Raw genomic sequence first — 23,806 nt, forward strand, 5'->3', positions numbered from 1 at the left:
TCTATCAACAATTAGTTTACTCTTCTTACTTGCTATCTGTTGAGTCTTTAGGAAAAAGTGATAGATCCCCCRCACTCTCGCACTGTGGACTACAGGCTAATAGGCACTGCCCTTGCAGAAATAATTGAAGCCTTCCGATTGAGAAGCCAGCAGCCCAATACCAGATCCCGTCCTACTGGACAAATCCCTCACCCCCATCATAATCCACATCTTACAAATTGAGATAATCTCTATTTTGGAGTGTTGGARTGTTTATTGATGTTAATAGCTGAAATGAATCAGATTCTAGAAGATGATAAATACCAAAGAGACTAAGAGGAAATTAATAGTTGTTTTCAGAGTAGGTTTTGAACAGCACACAGAAGAAATAACTCAGGACCAAATACCAAATTATTAAGAGAAAAAAAAATAGTTTCTGTACAGCTTATGATGTTTACTCAAAAAACCCCATGACTCATGGATAAAACTATTTGATCTGGCAATTAAAAAATTATCATTAAAAAAATAAAAAGGGGCATTTCCTGAAGTTCCCTAAAAATAAACAAAAATACCCCCCCAAAACTCCACACCTCTTAAAGGTTAGTAATGCATGTTTGATTTTGTAGACCTGCTATGGCTATATATGATTGAAAACAAATTTCCTCAAAGAAAAATAYGGTACATGATGCTGTAAGTGGTACATTTTGACTCAGAACTGTGCCACTGAAACAGACAATCTTAGAGCTCTGGTTAACCAGTCCCATCCCTGCTCTGTCATAATTCAGCAACCCACTGTCAAAGCTTAGTGCTCCTTGGGCCCCTGGTTCCCATAGAAAGTCCTTTAATACAGGAAAGAAACCATAACCTTTTGTTCTAAATGTATTCATACTACATTGTAATTACTAAAGATTGAATATCTCCAACTTGTTTTGAGCATTCCAGAGTAACTGCTCTGTATGTCTGGATTTAGAACTTCACATTGGCTTATTATCCACTTCTGTCAACATTTGGRGAAATAGCTGCTCCACTTTGCTTTTTTTTTCCACCTCCCCACATCCACCTTTTCCCACGTTTTTTCCCCCACTTGCTTATCTACATACTTATTACATCCTTGGATTACAGGACAAAAGTTACACAGGTCTTTCCATTATTCGATAGYTACTCAGTCATAGCTCTTTATCAGTTACTGAAGTAGGTGAAAATCCCTCCTATAATCTCAAACTAAATTTGGCACAGTAGCTTGAATATATTTTAGTCTTTCCAATTCATATTTGTCTATTTAGAATCCTTTTTCCTCACTCTAACATTTCCTAGAGGATATTACAAAGTGAGCAACAAAGCAAGCAACATTTTAGGGGCCAGGGGCAGAAGAAAACTATTTCAAGGATGGCTCCACTATTCCTACATAAAAAACAAAACAAGCCAACAGTCATTTCTTAGCAATGGATTCTAACTAATTCTCTGGAAGGCAAAGTGTGCCTTGTATAAACACCACAGCAAATACGCAAAGTATACAGCTGTCAGTAATATTTCTCTTCCCCTTCCCTTCCTCCTCAGGTGTAAAAGGYAGACAACTAATCAAGGTGATTAGATGCAGCAAGAAGGTGCCAGAAGCACAGAAGAAATGGTATGGAGACATTTGAGTTGCAATGAAAGAAAGAAAAGCAGACATTGTGAGCACATAACAAGATATTTTAGCCTGTTTTATGTCATCATTCATCTTTGACAAACACTAGCTTTTTATTATAAAGGAACAGTTTAGCTGTCATTTAAGTAAAAAGAGTGTCTGAGAACACTTAGAGACTTGTGGCAGTTTGAMATCTAATCACATGGATTTGAGCTTCCAGTTACCAAATCCTCAATCCGTATCCCCAACACACTAAGGGCACAGCAATTTATATCAGCCAAATCCTTTAGTTGAAATTGCCTTCCTCAAAATAGCACATGACATATTCTGATATCCAAGTAAAAGACTGCTGGCAGCCCATATGGTATATTCACTAAYGAAGTATTTATGAGAGGCAACCTAGCACCCAAGACTTGATTTACCAAGAACAAGTTTTTATAAAAAGTTTTTCTTTTTACATAAGAAACCAAGACACAAGGGACTGTAAGGATTTCAGGAGGCTGCAAAAATGTACCTCAATGTAAAAACCATTCTCAGAAGCCAACTGGCAAAACAGAATGAAAACTGAAAACACTTTCTTTGAAGCAGCTCACATCCCGTTGTGGACRTTTCTACAATAGGTTTCTACAGAAAGAGCCATTACAGGGACTTCAGTCCCTGAATTTTCAGTCTTGGTGAGGAGCTTAGATATCAAGGAAAGGGAGCAAGAATCTCCTGTAGACTCTCAGGTACTGACTAATCCAGATGTGTAACAATTTCCTTCACTGGAGTCTCATCCGTTTTTCAGGAGGTCCTTTAGTGCCAGCACTCTGCTGAGCATTCTTTACAGTCTCTTTCTCCTCTGGCTTGATAGCTTCAGGAGCTGGTTCTGGTTCCTTCTTGATTTGATCCACTTAAGAACAAAACAAAGAAGTTAGACCTCCAATTTTGAGTTCTAAAATACTGACCGAGCCATTTAGAGAGTCTTGTTGACTTCCAAGTGGTAACATCAATTAGTACCTCTAAGAACAATTACGGAGTAAACTCATACTCTAACCATATACAAGTTAGAGTGCAATGCTTTCAAATAGTCCAGTCTTTTTCTGTTTCAATGTTGCTTAGAATCAACTTAAAGCCTTCMCATGCTTTCCTGAACTTATAGCAAAGGGCAAAGTTACTAGAATGCAGGACTGACCTAATCATTCCCTCGTGCACCCTTTACCCCTCCTGCATTCAAAGAGGATCCCCACACTTGGACCTTCAGGCAATAAAGTTTTACAGATGGAAAGTGCAAGCCATCTCATGGGTAGGGAATAAAACATACTTTTTTTCAGCTTCATGCTGGTCACCACACTRACCTCTGCTCCTACCTAGCACTTTGCACAACTAGGCAGTACCAGAATAACCACCTTTGTAACAACAGAAAGMAGCTTATGGGGCAACTGAAAAACACAGCAATATATAGCTTATTTTTAAAATCTTTTGATAGTAAGAGAGTTTTACCTGGGATGGGCTTTTCTCCAGGCTTTTGCTGTGGGAAATAAGCAAACAAAAAACAACCATCAGAAGAACCAAAGTCATAATTCTTAACTCTCCCTTGTATTCACTTAGGTACACAAAGCAGGCAATGTGCTACTGTACACACAGGAGTTGAGGTAGAAGAGAGGGCTGTCGGTTGATCACTAAATATATTTTAAAGAAAAAATGAAATAACTTTTTAAAAACCATGCAGTTTTCCTCTGACAACTGAAAGGAACTAAYGGAGAAAGTGCTCAGTTAGTCAGTCTTTCCTAATCTCTGAAGCATAAAGAGTTTTGTGACCGTACTGTATTATTTTATTTACTGCGTTACACTAAACATTTTCATTTGCTCTCCAGCACAGGACCTGATAGAACAAAAAGCTGCTAGAGACAATCCAGAGGTCGCCACAGCCACCTCACAGAATGCTGAGGATGTCCATACTAATTAGCAAGTCTCCAGAAAAATGCAGTAACTAGAAYATAATACTTGTGTTGATTTCATTCAGCTCACAAAAAAGAAAACTGGCAGCAGCAGCAAAATCCAATAGCTGACAAGTATAGATCTTCTACACTTAGATGAGGAATTTATAAATACAATTTGTCACTATAGTTTTGCCAAGGTCTTAACTCTTAATTACAAAGGGGAACTCCACCTTCTCTAAGCCTGCTACTTTCAAAATCTGCTATCTAACCAGTGTCACCATTCTAGAAAGCACAGAAAATTCCCATGCACTGTCAGTTTCAGTTGTTCAAGTATTTTGACTGTTTTAATTTCCAAGCTACATAATTCAGTGGCTTATAAGCATCATACCTGAACAAATCTAGGTGGAAACTTTTGTCTCAGGTCTAGCAGCAAAGCATCTACTCGTTGCCTTTGGAAAATAGAACTTGGTTCTTCTTTCTTCTTGGCTTTTGGTTTAGCCTTCTCTACAAATGACAGAAAATGTGATAGAAGTCTGTTAAGAAGATCTCTTATCAGCTCTTTTTTGTGTGACAAGCCAGCATCAGTTTCTCAGTTTCCCCTCTAAACTTCATCTCCATTTCCCCTTTGACATCAGTTCTTCCTYTGTAGAAGACAGATTAAGGATAATTTTACCTACTGACAAACTGATTTGGCTTCTTAAAGTKTCCTTCGAGTCCTCAGTTGGTTGAAGTGTCCCACACTTCTTTGACAYAGGGCTTAGGGTTTTTTTTGTTTGTTTGATACACCTCCCACCCACACCTCAGTGCTCATCCCCACCTGCCCAGAAGCCAGAAGAGCAAGTTTCCATCCAACCTCATGAAAAGTACTAACTTATCTTCAAACAGGACAGGCACTAGCACTGAACCTTYTTTATACCATTATAATGTATTGCAGCCAAGCTTTTCCTTCATATGCACATCACCCTCTCTCAAAAGCACAGGGCGGAGCCTGGCAATCATACCTCGTTCTTCTTGATCTTTGAAATGCCACCAATAGCCTTTGGATGGGTGATAGCGACAATAGGACATAGCTTCTTCAAAAGCAGACTGAATTCCATGCACCGCAGTGAGCTTTCAAAGCAAGTCAACATAAGGAAATATTCAGAATTTAAGGAAGAAGTACAGTATAAATTCTTGTAGGCAGAGATTTAAAATTTTCTATTCTGTATTCATTTTTGTTCTGGGAAGAGAGAYTGAGGCAGCTAGTTTTGGACCAAGAATGTAATCTTTTTAACAGGATCTTATGAGATCAAGTGCTTTTCTAAACTGAAAAAAATTGTGTCAATAGGACACAAGAAGAAACCAACAAGTTTCTTGTTAAGAAACTTAACTTCCTGTGAATAAAAAAACTTAACCTAACAATAAATATTCCAAAGTAAGCTTCATTAAATATGTCATTGTTATTTCACGTGTATTTATGTCATCTAATAGTTTTCTTATGATTATTTGAACTTCACATTGTTCTCCCAATTGTCTGATTTCAGCTATTCGGATCCCTTCATCCCTACAATCAGTGCCCTACCTATATAGGACACCCACCATATTAACCAGCAGTGTTTGTTTTGTTTAAGTTACTGCATACAGTAAAGGTTACAAGACCTTTTCTCAAAACAGTGCAGGAAAGGTTGAAACAGACTGCAGAACAACCAAAAGCAGGTACAGACTGATATATATCAAACGCACAGAACACTTACCACTCTGGAGTTAATGACAGACCCCAAGTCAGGTGCCTGATAAATCACACCAGCAATAATATAGTAGTCAGCCAATGGAATAACTGTGAAGAGGGGGGTGGGAGGGAAAAAACATACAGGATCAATTTAAATCTCTATCCGAAGAGYGTATGTTTTGTTTATTTTCAGTAGTAACAGTAAGAATTCCAATATTCATCTCATAGTGAAAGTTTCTCTCTTCCAAGTCTTTCCTTAAGGTACTTCAGTTGTACTCTATCCACAGAGAGATAAAGGGGAGGAGGCGGAGGGAAAAAAAGAAAAAGAAAAAAAAAAGAAACTTAGGTCTGCTTTCGAGAGAGAATAATATCAACTTTAAATTCAGCTATTTGCTTGCAACAGGACAGGAATTATGAGAGTTGGGATTTTCAGAGCTACGCAAGAGCAGCCAAGTGAACTGCACTGGAAGTAGTCCCACCAGTTTCTGATACCGGTAGAAATCTATAAGAAGGCAAAATCTCATTCTCCCAAGCTCAAGTTTCTCTGACTTGTGTGGTCCTCTTAACTAGATGTCCTAGGCCCAATGGCAGCAAAGTGCACATAAAATAAACCTGTTAAATTAAACAAGATTCGGGGGGGGGGGGGGGGGGGGAAGGAACTTTCCAAATCCATTTGCTAAAACAGGTTAGGGACGACTTCTACTGGTTGATCAAAAATTCTTTGTTAAAGCTGCTGTGCAAAGGAACATGTCTCCATAATACTTTTCCACACTTTGTTCAGTTTAGGATCCATAATGATTATACCAGATTCATGTCCCCATGGCTGTCACCCTTGAATACATTTGCTCCAGTTCCTCCATCTGCATTAACACATTCTATCTTGACCTTTTCACTAACAGGACTCAATTTCTCCAGTACTTGGATTTTACAAAACCTGGATGCCTGCCTAAATTAACACAAGACAATTCAGTGCATATTAGAACCATGACCCCCTCCTCCTCAAAAGAGGGAGGAGCTCCTTCTCAGCATTTCTTTGAGGGTGGAAAAAGACACAGAACAGCAGCTCTGCTGTCTTACAGCATACTTTCCTAGACAGATAGCTCTCCTTTTGTCTTTGGATCTACAGATTTTTACCAACAGATTTTAACCACTTCAAACAGGCAAACTCTTGGCTTAAGATTTGAAAGGGTTGTGGTGGAGAAGAGTTTTCCTCCCAAACACAAAGAAGTCTAAGACAGATCTGCACCAATTCTACCCAAATATTCAACACTGTCTCTGAGCTCACTAAATTTTCAAGTTTCCTATCCCCTACTTAACCTGTCTTAAATAAAGTGATATCTGTATCAAGATAAAATAAAACATTTGAGCCAGGAAACTAAGTGATACAAGTAAGAGATCTAGCCCAAACTTTAGGACCATAATGAAAAAGTGTTACTAAACAAGTCCTAGCTAAGCTCCACCACAGACCTGTATTATAGCCAAAGCACAAATATTTGTGTTGTGAAAACCAGAACTCTACTCTGGATTAAAAAAAAAAAGGCAGAAACCAAGGGATGCATGGTATTTCTATACTCACCTTTTCATCTTTYAAAAGCTAGATTCAAAATCTTTTCTTAAAAAGAAGTAGAAAATGTATTCAAAATAGTTATATATGCTCTTTTTCCATATGGAATTAAAATACAGAGAGGCYATTATCTGACATGAGCAAATAAGTAGCATTGCTAGACAAGCCAAAGTCCTATACAAGAGCAAAATGCATACACAGAGCTGAAGTTATTAAACAGAAAGTTAAAAAATAACTAGCATTAACCCTGTTTTCCCCTTACCTCCTGTAATGTTTATTCTGAAATAACCTAGTGTTTTACACATAGGTACAGTAAATATAGAATATGGTCTAATTACGATAGAAATGYGGTAGCTTCTTATAATTAATCACACATACACAGATAAATTTAAAGTTAAAAAAGTCACATTGAATCTAGTTGAATGCAAGGGAAAGAAAAAGCAGTTATTTCATTCAGAACTTGGAAAGGCCATCATTGACACCAGTGCTACTCTTTCTTAGAGTATAGAGTGTCACAGGATTCCCTAAAGCCTCCAAAATATTTAGGTCTCAGACAAATAACCAAAACAAAAGCATTTTGTAGTATTATGCTGTCTTTTCTTGCAACTCCTTCCTACATTTAGCAATCTAACCAAATCACAGTTGACATGAATGCATCTTTCTAACGAATGAAAACCATAGCTTTCCCAAAATAAATAAATAAATCAATCACATACCAACCACTTCAGATGATTAGCACAAATTAAATTAAGCTCATCAGGCCCAAGCAATCACAAAATTAGTCTTACTTGAACTAATTAAACTGAAAATTTGTGTATAGCCTGACATGGCAATATGACATGGCATGCATGCTATTATCAATTTCCATAGCAAAAGATATGACAGCACCTTCTCATTGCACTCTTCACATTTGCCCTCACAGGAGGGCAATTCCGGCTACTAGCAGGCTAGATGTCACTCCATGAGGCTTTATATGGGAGGTAGCCAGAGGCACTCTGCCTCATGTCCATGTATTTAGATTTGAGATAAAGACAGATCAGACAAATGCTTAAACACAAATTAGAAACAGATAAAAGAATAATTGTCCAGCCTTTCAACAGTGACAAAAACTGAGAGACCTTACCTTGCGTTGGAGACTGCCTTTGCTGCTTTCGGATAATGAAGAGAATAGGCTCTTGAGCGTGAAGAAGGATATACTCCACTCCAATCATTTGGCTGGAAAAATAAACAAACAAACAAAAAAAAGCAACCAGAATAAATATCTTGCTCTCAAAATAAAAGCTATAGGATGCAGAGCTACAAAAGGCTCAACAGTAGTGAGTTAAAATTCTGATGCTTTGGAAGTTGTTTTTATAATGAGCAATAAATAGAGGCAGATATCTATCTGCATATACAATGGAAGTTAACAAAACTTTTAAGCAGGATGGGTTAGCAAAAGAACAAATAGTGAGAAAAATGACATCTGTTTCATGGTAGATTGTTATTTAAATACAGAAACAAAGGACCACAGTATACTCAGGTGATGTGAAAGCCTCTCTGCAACTATATACAGGTACAAGGAATTTTGCCAATGGGCATTTAGCTTAATTGCATGCTCCTTGTCATATTGTTGAGTCTTTAAATAGCTCTCAACACACTTCAGTTGCGCTCAGTTTAGTGGACAGGGAACTGCAAAGAAAGTTAACCTGAACATGGAGTAATCTCACTAGACAGCCATCTGTGACGTTTACTTAAAAATTTTAATACTTGTGTTATTCATACTAAAAAAGTCAGCTCTTTGGAGGAATATCTGTATTAATTACGGTACACAGCCAGCACGATACAGAATCACAAGCTAGTTGTTTATAAACCCAAAGTATCCCCCAACATAAGCCTTATTCATCACAAGAAAAGCATTTAACTACATTATTAATAACAATATTCAATTTCTGTTGATCTGGGAGGAAGAAAGACGATAGCTTTTTGAATTCAAAGAGCATCTAAAAGGTGATTTACTGGAATCTCAAGATGCACCTAGAACACTTCATGGCTATAATTTCCTTGAAATGGCACTAGAGGAAGTAGAAGACATCTAAACGTAAAAAACCTGGACTCCCTGGCAAGCAGTGGGGTTGAAAAACAAACAGAAGCAGCTTTCCAGTATGTTGCCATTTTATCATCAAAGCCTCTGAGTGGACAGAAAGAGAACAAAACTACATTAGAAACAGTTTCAAATTAACAACTTACTTCAAATGGTCCAAGGTCATCCGCTGCATTTTGACAACTTCATTGTTACATGTTCGGTCATAGAATGGGTTACTGCGCTCTGAGAAATAATCCAACACACTCCCATTGTTTAATATTGGAATCCAGGAGCTGTCAACCCAGGAAATTCCCAAGAGATTATCTGGCAAGAGAAACCTACTTTGAGAACCAAACACCCTGAAACAGTATGAAAACCTCCAAAATAAATAGTTAATTCTTATGGCATGCAAGCAAAGTAGAACTGCCTTGTGTGGGTCTGTGTTCCATTTAAAAATGCATTTTGCAGAGGTCAAGTAATAATCAATATCCTTTAACTTACTATAGCTCTGTTGTAGATAGACAAGAATGTAGCCTGTTGTTATTATACTTTTCTTCCCTTGACTATTAGTTGCTGGTAGACCATTATGTTCTGAGAATGCCAGCAGGAGGTGGTGGGGCAGAATTAACTAGCTCCAATAACTGCATAATATTATTATAATACTATGTGCATGTGTATTACTATATACAGTTTATATTACAAACCATAGCAATAGCTGAGTAGAAAGACAATCTAAAACACAGTTCATTTAGAAAGCTAGTTTTCTGGTAGAAAAAGCTTAAGTTCAACTGTCAATTAGAATCAGTTACTGAAAAAAAGAAATCTGAGAAGTAGTACACCTTATACTAAAGCTAAGGCTAGCCATGTTTATTTCCTACAAAAATAGTTTCCAAATTGTAAACCACAGTACTTAAAATAAGTCAAACACTACAAAGATCTGTTAAAGCAAAATTTGTCTTCTGTTAAAGCCAATGAGTAGATTACTGAGTGAAACAAAATAAGGGAGTGGTTAATAACATAGTATCTTAGAAACATTAAAACACACATCTCTGATAGAACAGCAACTGATACTGTTATCTTCCAAAGATGTTTGGTGTAGGCGAAACCCATAGTAAACAAGCCCCTAAAAGACAAAGATGCTATATTTTGGCAAATGTTTCCCAGCAACTACTAATACGAGATTCTATTCGTAACTCAGGAAATTGATTTCCTAAATTGTCCATGGCAAAATACTCATGTTACATCTCAGTGATTATTACAGAAACCTAACCATGTCAGTATTCAAATTCAAAATACGTAACAGTTTGTATGTTACAGATTATATCAGATAAATTCTTACAYACTTAGGGACATCTGAATTAAACTATCTAGATTTAATTATGACACTTCAGCAAAATTGTGTTCTACATGCACATAGACAGTCAAAGTTAAATACAGACTAAGAAAACAGGGTCAACAATTGGTTTTATAGCCAACAACATTGCTAACACCAAAGACATACCAGGTAGCTTGAAAACTATCCTGAAATTCAGCTATTTAAAATTTCAATAGCAACAAATAGACTTTCTATTCTGAGAAAGCAGAAAACAGAGAAAGCAGAAAACAGAGGCATATATTGTTCAGATTTTTTTTTAAGTACAAGTGATGCAAATTCTTTGAAGAATGAATGAAAAAAATTGAAATGCTTTCTTACAGGAATCACTCCTTTATGTTCATGCATTATATGCATATCCAGAACTCCCACTTTCATTCCACTGTGAATATTTTATTTTGTGGCAACTCTGCATGCTCAAGGATAGCAAGACCAGTTGCAAAATGTGAGCTCACACATTATGAGCTGCTTCTTTTATGAATGGTTAGTAAAGTGATACTAGGTGCTCAGCAAACCAAGAAAAAAGCAAAATAACTATGAATAATTCATTCTGTCTTGTCAATCTCAGAATTGCCAATCTAGCTCTTCCATAAAATGGAAAAAAAAAATGTCTAAAGGCATTGACATTGTTTCATACAGACTATTCTCTCTTCTCTCTATAAAAAGAATCTCAGTAACACAGGAGTAAAACCCATTAAGCACTTAATGCTTAAGTGTGGTAGCACTACTATCCTAAATAACTTTGAAAACCCAAAGACAAGCTTTCCTTCCCAGCAAAGACAAAAACAGCCCAAATTCACATTCTTGCCTGGATAAAGTCCCATTTCATATTTCAAATGCAGAAATTTCTTGCTAGTAGGACTAATAATAACCAAATTTCTCAAGATTACAATCTCAGTTAAGCTCACAAAGCCAAAGAGACATTGACAAATATATCATAAAACTGAAAATAAAGTTTGGGTTCTAAGACTCAGTTATCTTTAGCTGTTGTTTTATAAATGCAAATAGTTAAACTGTCTTTAAAACTTGCAAGATTTTTCTCTTAAACTACCCTTGGAAAAAGGGGAAGCAGGGAGAACAAACCCAACCACGAACCTGGCATGCCTATTCTGAGGAAGAAGGGAGTACTTCCTTTTATTAATGCCAGAACATCGTATTCAGCGTATTTACATGGAATTTGCACCACGTATTCACTTTATGTGCTTGTGACAGTATTGTCTCACAYGAGACATTCATGGCAGGTTGACAATTCAAAAACAAAGGAGACAAGCCAACAAACCACRGCAAAAAATAAGAGGAAAGCAATCCACACACAACAAGCTGTACCTGGACTTCTAGGCTGGATAGCCTGACACTAGGCTTTGACACTCAAACTCCGAGTGTCTTGAATCAGCTTAGATAAGAAACTTTGAGGGACCTTAGGTGAACTAGATTGAGAGGGAAGGTTCTCACACCAGCTAATAATTGCTCACAATACTCCTATCATTAAGTGCCGACACTGCAAACAGCTGTTTGAAACAAAGCAGACAGAAAAATATGAAAATAAAAGACAGAAAATTTTTGTGGCATTATCAAAAACCATACTATGTCACTATCTGACATGCTTAAGTAGAACAAGCTATAGAGGATTACAGAATAACCAGATATCAGTTTCCTCTCTCTCTCTCTCTCAAAAAAAAAAAATCACCTTAGGGAAGTAGGGGGAACGACAACTGGTGAAGACTACAACACAGGGTTTGTAAAGTCCTGAATGGTAACCTGAAAGGTTAGCAGGGAATCATTAGCAGAAAAATCAATCAATTCAGGTTTAAAAAGAAACAAAAACGAGCTTTACATACATATCACAGTAGAAACTGTGACACTTATTTTCAGAGAGCACTGAGGAACCAACCAAAAAAGAATTCATCATCAGCCATTAGTCATAGGGATCCAACTGCTATTTTTGTTACGTGAACTCCCTTAAGTACATGTTTCTGAAAAGCTGGAGGTTTAGTAAGGGCTCAATCTATACTTAACCTGTCTCTCGTGACCTTTTCCTAAATAATTGCCCTTGGTCATTATCTGAGAGTTCACTAGACAGGCTTTTGGTGTGATTCCTTTCAGAGATTCTTACAAAAAGTGTAATTTATCTTCTCATGCCCTCCATACCCTCTTTTCTCACTCACAGTCCCAACTCTCCAGTCATTTAATCTCTACTTTGCCTATCATATAAACCTTCTGTAAGACTTATTCAAATACAGCCCTAACTTTAAAACACAATATTTACACCAGTGTATACTCACTCAAACCCTTCTCTTTCTCCCTCTCAATTACTTTAGCTTTCTTCATGGCTTTTCTAACACTTAGCCAGCCTYGTAACACCTACCCAAACTGCTGTTAAGGTTACCCACTAAACTCACTGCTTTGGCATCATGCTACCACTCCATCATCTCCTGCTCTCCTCCACACTTCACAACTTGAATTCTCCTTCTTAACTGTTACTGGATCCTATCACATCATTCTCATACCCCCTTATTCTGTTTGCAAAGCCAGCCTTACTTGTCCCATAATTAAGGCTTGTTTTTCCAAGAAGCTGACTCTTCACACACTCTTCTAGCCTCTTTTATGTCCAGCAAAATTGCTTTATAAACATGATTTTTCCTCCCAGATCCTCCTCATGATGTAGGCACATTAACAAGGTTACTAAAATCCCTTGATCAGAGTTCTGAAAACATATAAATAAACTGAGGAGCTTAATTACCCACACTAAGCCCTGATGAAGTATACAGTTCTATAGCTTTCATACCAGTACCCTTTCTTCCAGTAACTTAGAGGCTCCCTGGAGCACACACTCTCAGCACGGAAACCTCAAGCTGACAAGGGCAATCAGCCGTTACACTAGGCTCACGCTCCTTCCTCAGCAGAGCTACTGCCTGCTGGCATAGGACAGCGAGGCCCCCCGCGCTCTGCCCCAGAGCCGGGGCACCTGCCACACAACAGCCACGACGGAGCGCGGCTTCCCCCGGCGCCCGCCACGGCCCCAGCGCGGGGGGGACTGCGGGCCCGAAACGCCGCCAGCGGCACGGCGGACGAGCGCTCCCACCTCGGATATCCACCGCCGCCATGGTCTCGCACGCGCACTTCCGCCGGCGCACGGCCGGCACAGGAAGTGGGGTAGAGCGGCGCCGACCATCGAGACGGGAGGAGAGAAGGGCGCCGGGCGCGGCGGTGCGGGCGGTGTGAGCGGTGCCCTGTCCGAACGAGCTGCACAACACCCCGCAGAGCCTGTATTACCCCAACCACCCAACAGCTCGGAGAAAAGCAGAGCAGGTGACCTTCCTGCCCTCACCGCACAAGCGACTGGCAAAACACCAGCGCTGCACGGAACTTGCCTGCGGTATCTTCGAAGCCACTGGGTGACAACGCCGCTGGCACCGGGACCAGGACCGCAGCATCAGTGACGGACACTRAGGGCGTTTTTACGGCTATTCCTGAACTACTCGTTCAAAAACAGAAGTGCAGACGTTTTGCAGTTATCTTCCTGTTGGCTTTGTCCTGTGGTAATCGGYRCTGGCTTTTGAGGCCTGCACGTTCYGGCGGAGTGCCGCAGCAGCTCTGGCCGAGGCAGCTGGAGCGGCTCTGTTTCACGTTACCCTTCTGAACGACGGTGTCTACAGGCTGCAGCCTTCCTGYCCCCGGTTTTGGTCCTTAGCATTTTGACTCGTTGTATTACTGGTCATTCATAGGCTGAAAAATAAAATTTGGCAAGCGGAAGAATATAAACTAACATACACTGACGATTAACAACATCTTCATTTAGACTGACAACCACAAGCTACTAACCTGCTGTACAGAGCACCAGCTCTCCCTGCCTTCCGCCAGCTTGGTTCCCCATGCCCATCTCAGCAGAGCCTTTGTAGAGGGCTGCTGAGATCAGCCATTGCCTTGGTCTGAGCAGCAGAGTCTGTGCAGGGAGTCTAGTGGTTACAGCCTTCCTGATGGCACCTTGGGGATGTAAGTCATGATGAAATTTCTTCTTCAGTCAGAGAGAAGAAAATAGTGCATGTATAAACTACAATAAAAGGATATTATTACTGAAAAAACAACAATCAAGAAGTTAGGACAAAGCAAAATTAAGTTGCTTTTTTGCTCTTTATTCAGTCCTTTTGTATAGATGCATTATGAAGTGGACTTTAAGTGCCCAACCACGCACTCTTCCCCTCTTGCCCCAGAGAGCCACATTCAATGTGTAGGAGTCYAAATATGACAATATATGACTTGCAGGTAAACTGGGGGTGTTTTCTATGAAGCAGAGCTGTCTGCAGAACATTTGCTGTATGTCTTTCAGAAGTTGAAAGATGTCAAGGTGCTAAGTGAAGGTTATAGAAAGTTAAAAGATCAAATAGTTAAGGCAAAGAATGCTGCCTTGGAAAACTGGATTATATCCTTGCCTGTGATGTAGTCTTACATGATGCTAACACAACTCTTCACAGATGTCCAGTAATTTCAGTTCCTCATTTCTTGGAGATTTACTTCACATGCTGGGACATGATTTATAGATATGCTGAGTTCTCACTGCAGATAAATTTCTGATGCTGTGGAGTTTTTTTGTTGTTGTTTTATAATTCTCTGTACTCTGAAAAGTCAAGTTCTCTGAAATCCATCTTRGTATAAGCACTCAGTATTAGATTTTTGTCATCTCTGTGCCTCAAGGCTGCATCTCTAAWATGAGAATGATAACAATCCCTTAACTCAGAGGCGTTTCTGAAAATTAATTAATTAATGTTTGCAAAACACAATGACACTGGGGAGTGTCATGAGGAAATTAATATTTCCCTCTTCAGAACAGGATTTGCATATTGAACAAAAATAAGTTAAKAAGATTGAACAATGGAAGAAAACAAAGTATTGAATAGATGGGCAGCTCCCATCCTGAACACCAAATGCAAGAGGAAGCCATAAAAGCATAGCATGCAATACAGTCTTCAATGGCACAACTACATTAAAAAATCACAGAACTATCCTTAATTTTTCAATTTTCTCATTTCTGAGTGCTTGATGTTACTACTAAGATAATATTCTCTAGACATACTTTTCCACTGTGTAATTTCATGTGCACACACACTGCAGATTGCCGTTCATTAACACTAATTGTTAGCAGTTTCTGCCTTTGTCAAATACATCTCTCTTAACCTTACCCCCAGCAGAGTGTTTCCAAATAATATCGTGGTAAGTGCCATTCTGAAACCAGTATTTAAATATCTGTGTCATGAACAATCCTCCTGGAGAGCAGAAATGCCAAAAGATATAATGGCCACCTTTTTGGAGCATCTCTGACATCCTGTCTCATTCTATTTCCATGCAAATTGTTTCTCTTCAGTAGCAAATGTGAACTCAACCTCCATCCTCCATTTTAATTATTTATGTTGTCCATCTTTCCTGCTGACTCTGCACCTCTCCTGAGCAAATATGTTTTTGGATGAGTGAGGGACTGAAAAGCAAAGACTCTTATATGGGAAATAATGGTGTTTGATGGCTTACAATAAATCTTCAATTATATGACAAGACTAGCTGAAGAACTGTTGGGAAGAGTTGTTCATCTACTAATGTGTTCACCTACTGCAACATAAAAGAAWATGTCTTCTTCACTCAGCTTTCTCTAAATGGAGAGTCATGATAAGTATTCATGTTCTGCTTTTTGGGAAGAAGTTTGAGTTACAGATGGAGATCTAATAAAGATGCCATAAGATAAAAAGTACTATGTAAGGACCCTTTTCATTATATTCTGAGTAGTTTCCAACACATATAAGAGGTTGCTGACCAACAATCACATCATCACAACATTTTTATTCTGCCAATCTATGTTGTAACTTGCAGTTTAAYAGTAATGACCTCCATATCCCATTAACTGTTCTGTGCAAATGTAGTTCTGAAGTAAATTGCAGAGGGAGATTTAAGTTCCTGTGCTAATGCAGAATCACCGAGCTTGAATTACTTACGAAATGAGCAATTTGCTACTGGCTTTACAGTAAGTAGGAGTGGAAGAACATTCTTTGAAATGCTTTCCCTTTGGAAAAAAACATCCAAAAAGGAACAAAGTACTGATAGGAAATTATTGGAAATGTAATGAAAACACTGAAGTAATATTTAAATGAGAAAAATTGAAGATTTGAGTTGGCTAGTATGAGTTTGTCCCCYCTATTTTGCTTTAACATTTTTGCTGAGGAAATTCCCTTCTTSCCATGCAGAAAACTATCACAGTTTTAAGAGTATCTTCAGATGACACTACAGATGTATCTATTTACATAATAGCTTCCAGCAGACCTCAAATTCTATTGCTGAACCCTAACATGGCCAAACTGCACAATTCTATTTTTTCCTTTTCCTGGGATACTGTTTTATACAAAGAGTTTTTATAAATACTGCTGATCAGATGCATTAAYTATAGGAAAAAAAATGGCCAGGCTTGCGTGCTCTTTTTTTGCTGGAAAAATGCTGCAGAGAAGATCTAACTAAAGTCATTGCAATGTTGGTTGTAGCTCATCAAAACTGAGTTCTCCTCACTGCTATCAGCACTGAGCTGCAAATAGTAATGTCTTCTAACTAAGGGTTGCCTAAGAGAATGAAGAGCAGAAAAGCAAACAATCACAGTCTCCAGGCCACACTACAGACTTAGCATTTATAGAATATCTTCCATCAGGCTTTGAGTACCATTGTTTCATACTGCTTTATAAACCCTRTCATGGCCAAATTGTAAAGTGCTTGATTTTTATATGCTTAGTCAGGCACTTTGCTCATCTGAAAGCAGGTTTTAATAAAATAAAGGTCTCTCTAGTATGATGAACAAAATCAGCATGTGTTTTCCTGGTTTGTTGTTATTTTTGATTAAAAACTGGGCTTTGGTTTGACAGTGAGCCCTGTGTTACAGAACAGTGGTGCTAACTTATTGCAGCCTAGTGGAAAGATGCAAAGCCTGGACAGGCTAACAAGCTGCAAAAGTGAAGAAGAAAAGCATGATTTAATAGTTTCAAGGTAAGAGAGAGCTGCAAAATCAAACAAGTAACACCAGTGGCAGGAATGAATGAAACCTTTAATACTCCTTCTGCTTGACTAACCCCAAGTCTTATAATGGTTGAAATTAAGGATTTTATTCCAGAGAAGAATTATAGTCTCTGCTGCATCCACTTAGTCACACACATTTTTTTTTCCTGCACCTGTCTGCCTAAAACAGATTTCTTCACCTACTATGAAATGTTAATGAGTTCACTTCATCAGTTTCAAACACTTAATTGGCCAGGCAGTTCTTTGATTGGATGGCTTCTTCCCCACTCTCTTTTCATGTTATTCTTTGCTAGTGTTGGTTGCCTGGTAACCCTAGCACCTATCTTTCATTCCCAATAATTTTACGTGTTTCCCCCCAACATGCACACTATTTGGTCATAAAACCCATCATTTCGATCCTGCCTGGTATGTTCCTTCTCCACCTGTGCCTTCACAGCACGTGATTTATAAGATGGACAAGTGAGCAAAATGTTGATCACCGGCTGATCTTTGTGTCTGAATTGGATTAGAATCATTTTTAGCCATCTTTTCTGTTAACATGAATAAAGGCTGGCAGTGTGGGTGGAGCAGATGACTTCATTTTGTTGCTAACTCCCGAGCTCAGTTTTCTCTACTGATCCAAAAGGGAAGGAACTTGCAAAGAGCATGCTGTGGGACTGGGAAAGCAGGCCAAGTGAAGGATGAAACAGAGGACACTTCACATATTGCCTCTAAGATCAGAAGAAAACCCAGGAAAAAAAAGTGTCTTCCCTCATGTTCCTCCTTAGCATTCTTTTCCATTACCTCTGTTACTCCAGGTCTCTCCTCCGATCTCTGAGCCTACCCCTACTCCTGAACTCTCCAATCTACACTCACCTATGTGGAATTACATACAGCACTCTGGGCCACCAGCACACTCACAGTGGCCCTATTCTGTAGTGGTGAAGGCTTGAAGTTTGAAGTAAAAGCTGAAGGAAAAATCTTGAAGCAGGCTTTTCTCTCAACCTCCTGCTTCTGGTTCTAGACCCAGAGGTCACTTTAGTTCAGCATCTGCATGTAGCAAGGGCTGCTGACCCAGGACCCAGACAGAGAATGCATTAACAGTAAGGGCTGAGCTAACCTAAGGTGAGGAAGTGGGGCATTTGCTGGACCTGTGAAACGACCATATCTGCTATAGTAAAATGTTCCTCCCCCCTCAGGAAGTACTACATTATCGAAGGCTTACTTACCAGATAATTGGATACTGTTTTGGACTGAGAAAAGTCCCAGTTCGATACACAGGTATCATGACAGTGCAGGAGTTTAAAGGKCCTTTCAGCTTGGCAGCTGAATGAGACTTTTGGATGCTTAGTCTGTACAAGATATTTTCAGGGAGGAGATTTACCTGGTCTCTATAAATGTGACTGAGAAGAGTATGGGTTCCTCCCAAGAGCCTATGCTGTAGGATCCTCCATCTGGGTAGGAAACTGCTAGCATAGGCTCTTGGAACTAATATAGAGGCACAAGGAGTCTGGACTACAGTTTGCAGAGGAATCCTATTCTGAAGAGTATGCATCCTATCTCCTGCAGGAGGAGCAAAATTCCTGTCACAAGATGCATTAAAAAAAAATGTTTTTTCTTTCTCAGATACAGATAATCTTGTCTTTGGCTTCAGCATCATCCCAAAGAGTCTAGGTTGATCCCTTGTGYATCAGAAAAATATCACATCATCATGCTGATGCTGCGTTCTCTGTCATTGGAGAACAAGGTATTACTCCTGCTGTGCAACTCCATGTAATCTGAAGAGGCTGTAGTTGTGACCCTGGCCTCACAATGTACAATGCTGGAAATAATCTAGCTTGGCAAGAGGACACTTTCTAGTGCCTTTTACATGACTGAAATCTCCATTTAGGGATATTCTGTTCACCATCAGCACAGAATGGGCCAGATGTGAATATTTTACAGCAAGACTTTGAGAAGAAGAAGTAGGTTAAATTAATTAAACTCACATTACAGAGATTCATGATTTGAAATAAATGGCAGACCTGCTCTTATGCAAAAGACCTTCATCTGTATAATTGAAAGTGCCACAGCATCTCTCTGCTTTGCACATCAGATTAGAGTCAGGAGGCATGTGGCAGCTTACAGAATATGCTGTGATAGCTGCACATCCAGCAAAAATTAGACCCGTTATTCTATCGATCAATGCAATGGGGAGGGGAGAAAGGAGACTTACATAAAAACAACCAAAAGTTCTTATGTGATCATTTTTTTCCTGTCCCTGAATAAACTCCTTCCTAACAGAGAAAAAAATAAGGATAGCAAAGCAGAGGATACACAAAYATAGCTGATCTACTGGAGTGAAGCCAAAATCACAAATGCTGGCATGTGTTTCTATAGTGCTTAGCACAGTGGAACTCTGCTGGGACTCAGGAGCTATCATGATCTAGTGATAAATAATAAYAGGAACATCAGGAGATGAATACAGACAAGCTATACATTCTACAAATCTGTCCCAAATGAACATTTCCCATCAGGAATAAAGCATGTGACTGACCTTCATAGTTTGATWCAGTGCCAAGCAGTGTGAACTGTTGTCTGAAAGAACAGACGGCAGTACAGCAGGGCAATGAGCTCCCTCCATCAATAGTGCTGTTTCCCCAGGGCAGGCTTCCCCAGTATRGGACACAGCAGCAGCAAAGTGTTTCTTCACATATTGAACATTGCATGTAACTGCCCAGCCAAACATGCCCTTACCTAGCTGGGTCTTGTTCACAAAGACCCAAAATATATTATTAGCACTTATCTATTCTCAGCCTCTTCACTAAGTCTCTCAGACAAGTTAAATATTGTTTCTGATTGCAAGATTTGGATTTAAGGAAGGTTGAGCTAACTTTCCTTGTCTTTGTAAATCCACTATCAGAGCTATGGTAAAAGCAGTATCCTTCAGATTTCCCACCTGAGTGCTACGTCAAGAGTATCTTTTCCATCCACACTATCCACATGTGCAACTCAGTATGTGTGTTCTTTCCTAAAAGGGAAAGGCAAGTGAAGGGAAATATTTTATGCTTATGACTTCCTAGCCTTTGAGATGAAATGGTCTACATGCTGGGCAGAAAAATTGATCATTTCAAACTATATAGCAGGTGAGTATCAATGAAACAGAAGGTGTAGCTTGAATTTTTGTATCGCCYATGGGTCTTCTTTCTCATTCCAAGTAGCCTTTATGGCAGATCAAATGTCTCCGCTCTCTTTGAAAAAGTATAAAAGTGAACACAGAAATGTATTCATCACACATTTATCTTCTTGCATGAGTCTCAGTTGTTAAAATTCTTAAGTCTATCTATCTTTCATAGCCATTACTTATGAGGATTATCAGTGTATTTTTAAATCTCTTTTTCAGTCTGTCTATGGGAAAAATGAGAATGTTGTACATCCGTTTTTCCCCTCAAAGATCTCAGGCCCCTCAAATCAGGAGACATTGATCTTCTCATCTGTGAGTACTACTTTTCTGAAGTTTGACGAGGTTTCACTGTAGATGGAGTGGAAGTGACTATGTATGGCATTCGTCTTCCAGATACTAATTGTACCATCTCCCATACCAATCTTTGATGCAACAACTTGACTCAGCGACATCCAGAGTCTAGTCATTTTTAGGAGCTGTGTTCCTAATTTCTGTAACCCTGAGACCTCAGCCAGCTGGATAGATAAACACTGGATTAATGAGTCTATGGGTATGTCAAAATATCATCCTCAAGTAGGAAGAAAATTCATCTATGAAGCTACAAAAGAAATATTGCAGATTATCCAGTCAAAGAGTCAACATAAATCAACTATTTCATRTGTTCTGTGACATGAAAGTAAACTGCTTGCTTTCAATCTATAGAATATTGTGTGCTATACAGTGTTCTAATATGAGCAAGATAGTAAGGGATTATATCAATTCCTATATTCCTAATAAAGCTCAAATACTTAATTCCAGCTTCCATCATAATTTTTCAGCATCCTTAATCCATATAGTAAATACTTAGAAGAAAGTTTCTAAGTGCTTAGTCCATGTCTGTCATCCCTTCATTCTTTCATTAATAAGATACCAAAAACACAGTACACAATTGTAAGAGATCTTCATATGCACAAAGAAATTGAACTTAATCCCCAACCTCCTGAAACAGATTGAGGTAAGAATCGTATCCCAGTAGGTGGTGCTACGTGATACATATGAGGGGTTGAGTCTGTTTAGAAAAGTGGGAGTCAGGAGAGAGAGGCAGAGAAGTAATGTGGTTGAGATACACAAAAGTATTGGTAAGAGAACGGACTTTACTCTTGGGCCCTGTCACCTGATCTAGATCACACTYTCAAAGGTTAATACCCTGCCATGCAACACAGGTCAGTCTCTGAAATCAGCAGCCCCAAATGCTCTGTGCCCCTCGGAATGTGTGTTCATCCGTTCATTGGCAATGGGTTTTGTGGTATCAAGTGACAGATTTGTTACAATGTTGTCTGTTCACATGAGTACGCAGAGGACATCACCTAAGAATAATCTGAGTAAACTGTGTGGCTTATGCAAAGCCCTTCACATTTAGTAAATTAAGAAACATACGAGTTACTGTAGGAGGAAGCCTTAAACACAGAGGAAAAAAAAAGATCAATAAACTAAATATTAAACAGATCAGCAAACAAATAACAAGAACACAATTGTGATATATCCCATTACTCCCMACAGGCTGGCCCAATTCCCATCAACCCTTAGGCCTTGAAATACACTAGGTGTGATCTTGCTGATAAGATCAAGTACAGCTTATTATTCTAACATCTCTACCTTTTTCAGTACTGTTTCTYAGCTTAGCATTGTGATGACCACACTTAAATAATTGTGGGACTTCATACAGGAAGGCAACAGCACTGTGAGAGATTTTTCCAGACTGATACTCATGTGCAAATAGTCTTTAATTGAAAACCAGTGCATGGAGAATTAACCAAAATCTGGACAATGAAGTCRTTACTCATACAGTCCCTGTCTGTCCTACGCGCCTAAATTAATATATATTTCCACATATTACAGGAAGTGTCTGAAGTCACTGAAAGTATATTCCTTCTCCTTTTACAGTTTTGGTGCCCCATAACCCAAATGCACTAGATAACTGCATTTGTGGAAATCATTGAGAGTTCAATAGGTTTAACTACACTTAGAGAATCAAAAAGGAATGTAAGTTTCCAAGACATATTTTTGATAATTTTATYTCAATTCATTCTTATAGTGACAAATCCTAACAAAATATTTTATGGAATTTGCCTGTATTCTTTCCTGTCTGATTTCATTATTCTCCAAAGTATCAAAAGAGAAACAGAAGTTTCTCTTCTGTTCTTCATGTGGAAGGAAGAAGAATCAGATATTCAGACCATARGTTCAGGCACTGAAGAAATAATTTCTGCTTCATCAGTAACCATCAGAATCAAAATAACTATTACAAAAAAAATTAACAGGACTGCATAGCTTGCACTAAAAATTATTTATAGGAGTTGACTTAAAAGTTTGTTGAGCCACTACTACTGATTTTCCCCCAGATCTCATAGTATTTCCACAGTGTGTGGATACTGGAAAATAATCTTATTTTTCCTGTGTTTAAAAAGGGTGCATACARCTACCAGAAAAAACTCTAGTTAGATTGACCCTGATCCCACTAGACTTAGAGTGTACCTGACAGGAGATACAATCAGTGAAGCAAACAGAGGCATGGTCAATACCAATCAATTTGTTTTGACGAGAAAAAAATATATACGTATATTCTAATGTCCTTCATGACATTCTGATTATAAAAAAGAATCAGTATGCAAAAAGCAGTGCTGTCTACAATTAGTGAAACAAAAAAGGTTTCAAGTATCAAATGCAAAAAATGATAGTAGACGAAGAAGAGTCTTCATACAGAAGGTCTTMTAATACATTCCTCCAAAGACCTGTCACTGGTTCAATGAAATTCATTATCTCTGCCARTCATCAGGAGGGAAATATATTTCCCTGAAAAACTTAAGATGCACTCAAAATTTTAGAATAATTATGGAGGAACAAAGGACAAGTCAGGTATGTTTAAGAAGGTGAGTATAACAACTGGTCCACAAACACGGATTATTATGCAGGATTGAGGAATAATGAAATCGCAGTTGAAAACTGAGTCCAGTTCTGGCGTTTGCACTTAAAAGGAGTTTTTTTAAGAGTTGAGAAAAGACCTACAGGGTTGATTAGCAGCTTGGAAAACATCCCTTTTCAGCCAGAGATTAGGGTAATTTAGTCTACTCGGTTTACCCGAAAGAAACTACAAGCAAATGTTGATGAAGTCAACAAATAGCCGCTAAGAGAAAAGATTTTGTTGTTACAGTAGTTGCCTATACAATCTAGCAGGAAAAAATATGACATGATGTTGATAATTAGAAGCTGAAATAAGACAAACTGGATAAACAAAAAACAAAATAATGAGGGTAATCAGCAACTGGAATAAGCCATCAAAAACCCTTTAAGAKGTTCCATTCTTTGAAATCCTTAAATCAGGACCCTATGTCTTCCTAAATACATGTAAK

The 23,806-nt window shown here is 38.7% G+C and overlaps 1 protein-coding gene across 1 annotated transcript; it reads right to left on the reverse strand.

Annotated features, from left to right (window-relative positions):
* Window positions 1-233: 233 nt before the first annotated feature.
* MED6 (mediator complex subunit 6) lies at window positions 234-13,358 on the reverse strand. Its single transcript, XM_085323300.1, has 8 exons — window positions 13,317-13,358; window positions 9,027-9,186; window positions 7,924-8,015; window positions 5,262-5,344; window positions 4,530-4,638; window positions 3,917-4,032; window positions 3,089-3,116; window positions 234-2,498 (listed from the first exon to the last, which is right to left on the reverse strand). Exons 1-8 carry the CDS (start codon window positions 13,336-13,338, stop codon window positions 2,368-2,370), a joined length of 741 nt encoding a protein of 246 aa, XP_085179426.1. The 5' UTR covers window positions 13,339-13,358; the 3' UTR covers window positions 234-2,367.
* Window positions 13,359-23,806: the final 10,448 nt, after the last annotated feature.

The sequence above is a fragment of the Rhea americana genome, unplaced genomic scaffold (assembly GCF_003343005.1).
Source record: "Rhea americana isolate MKP2758 unplaced genomic scaffold, rheAme1 scaffold_84, whole genome shotgun sequence".
NCBI classification, from domain to species: domain Eukaryota; kingdom Metazoa; phylum Chordata; class Aves; order Rheiformes; family Rheidae; genus Rhea; species Rhea americana.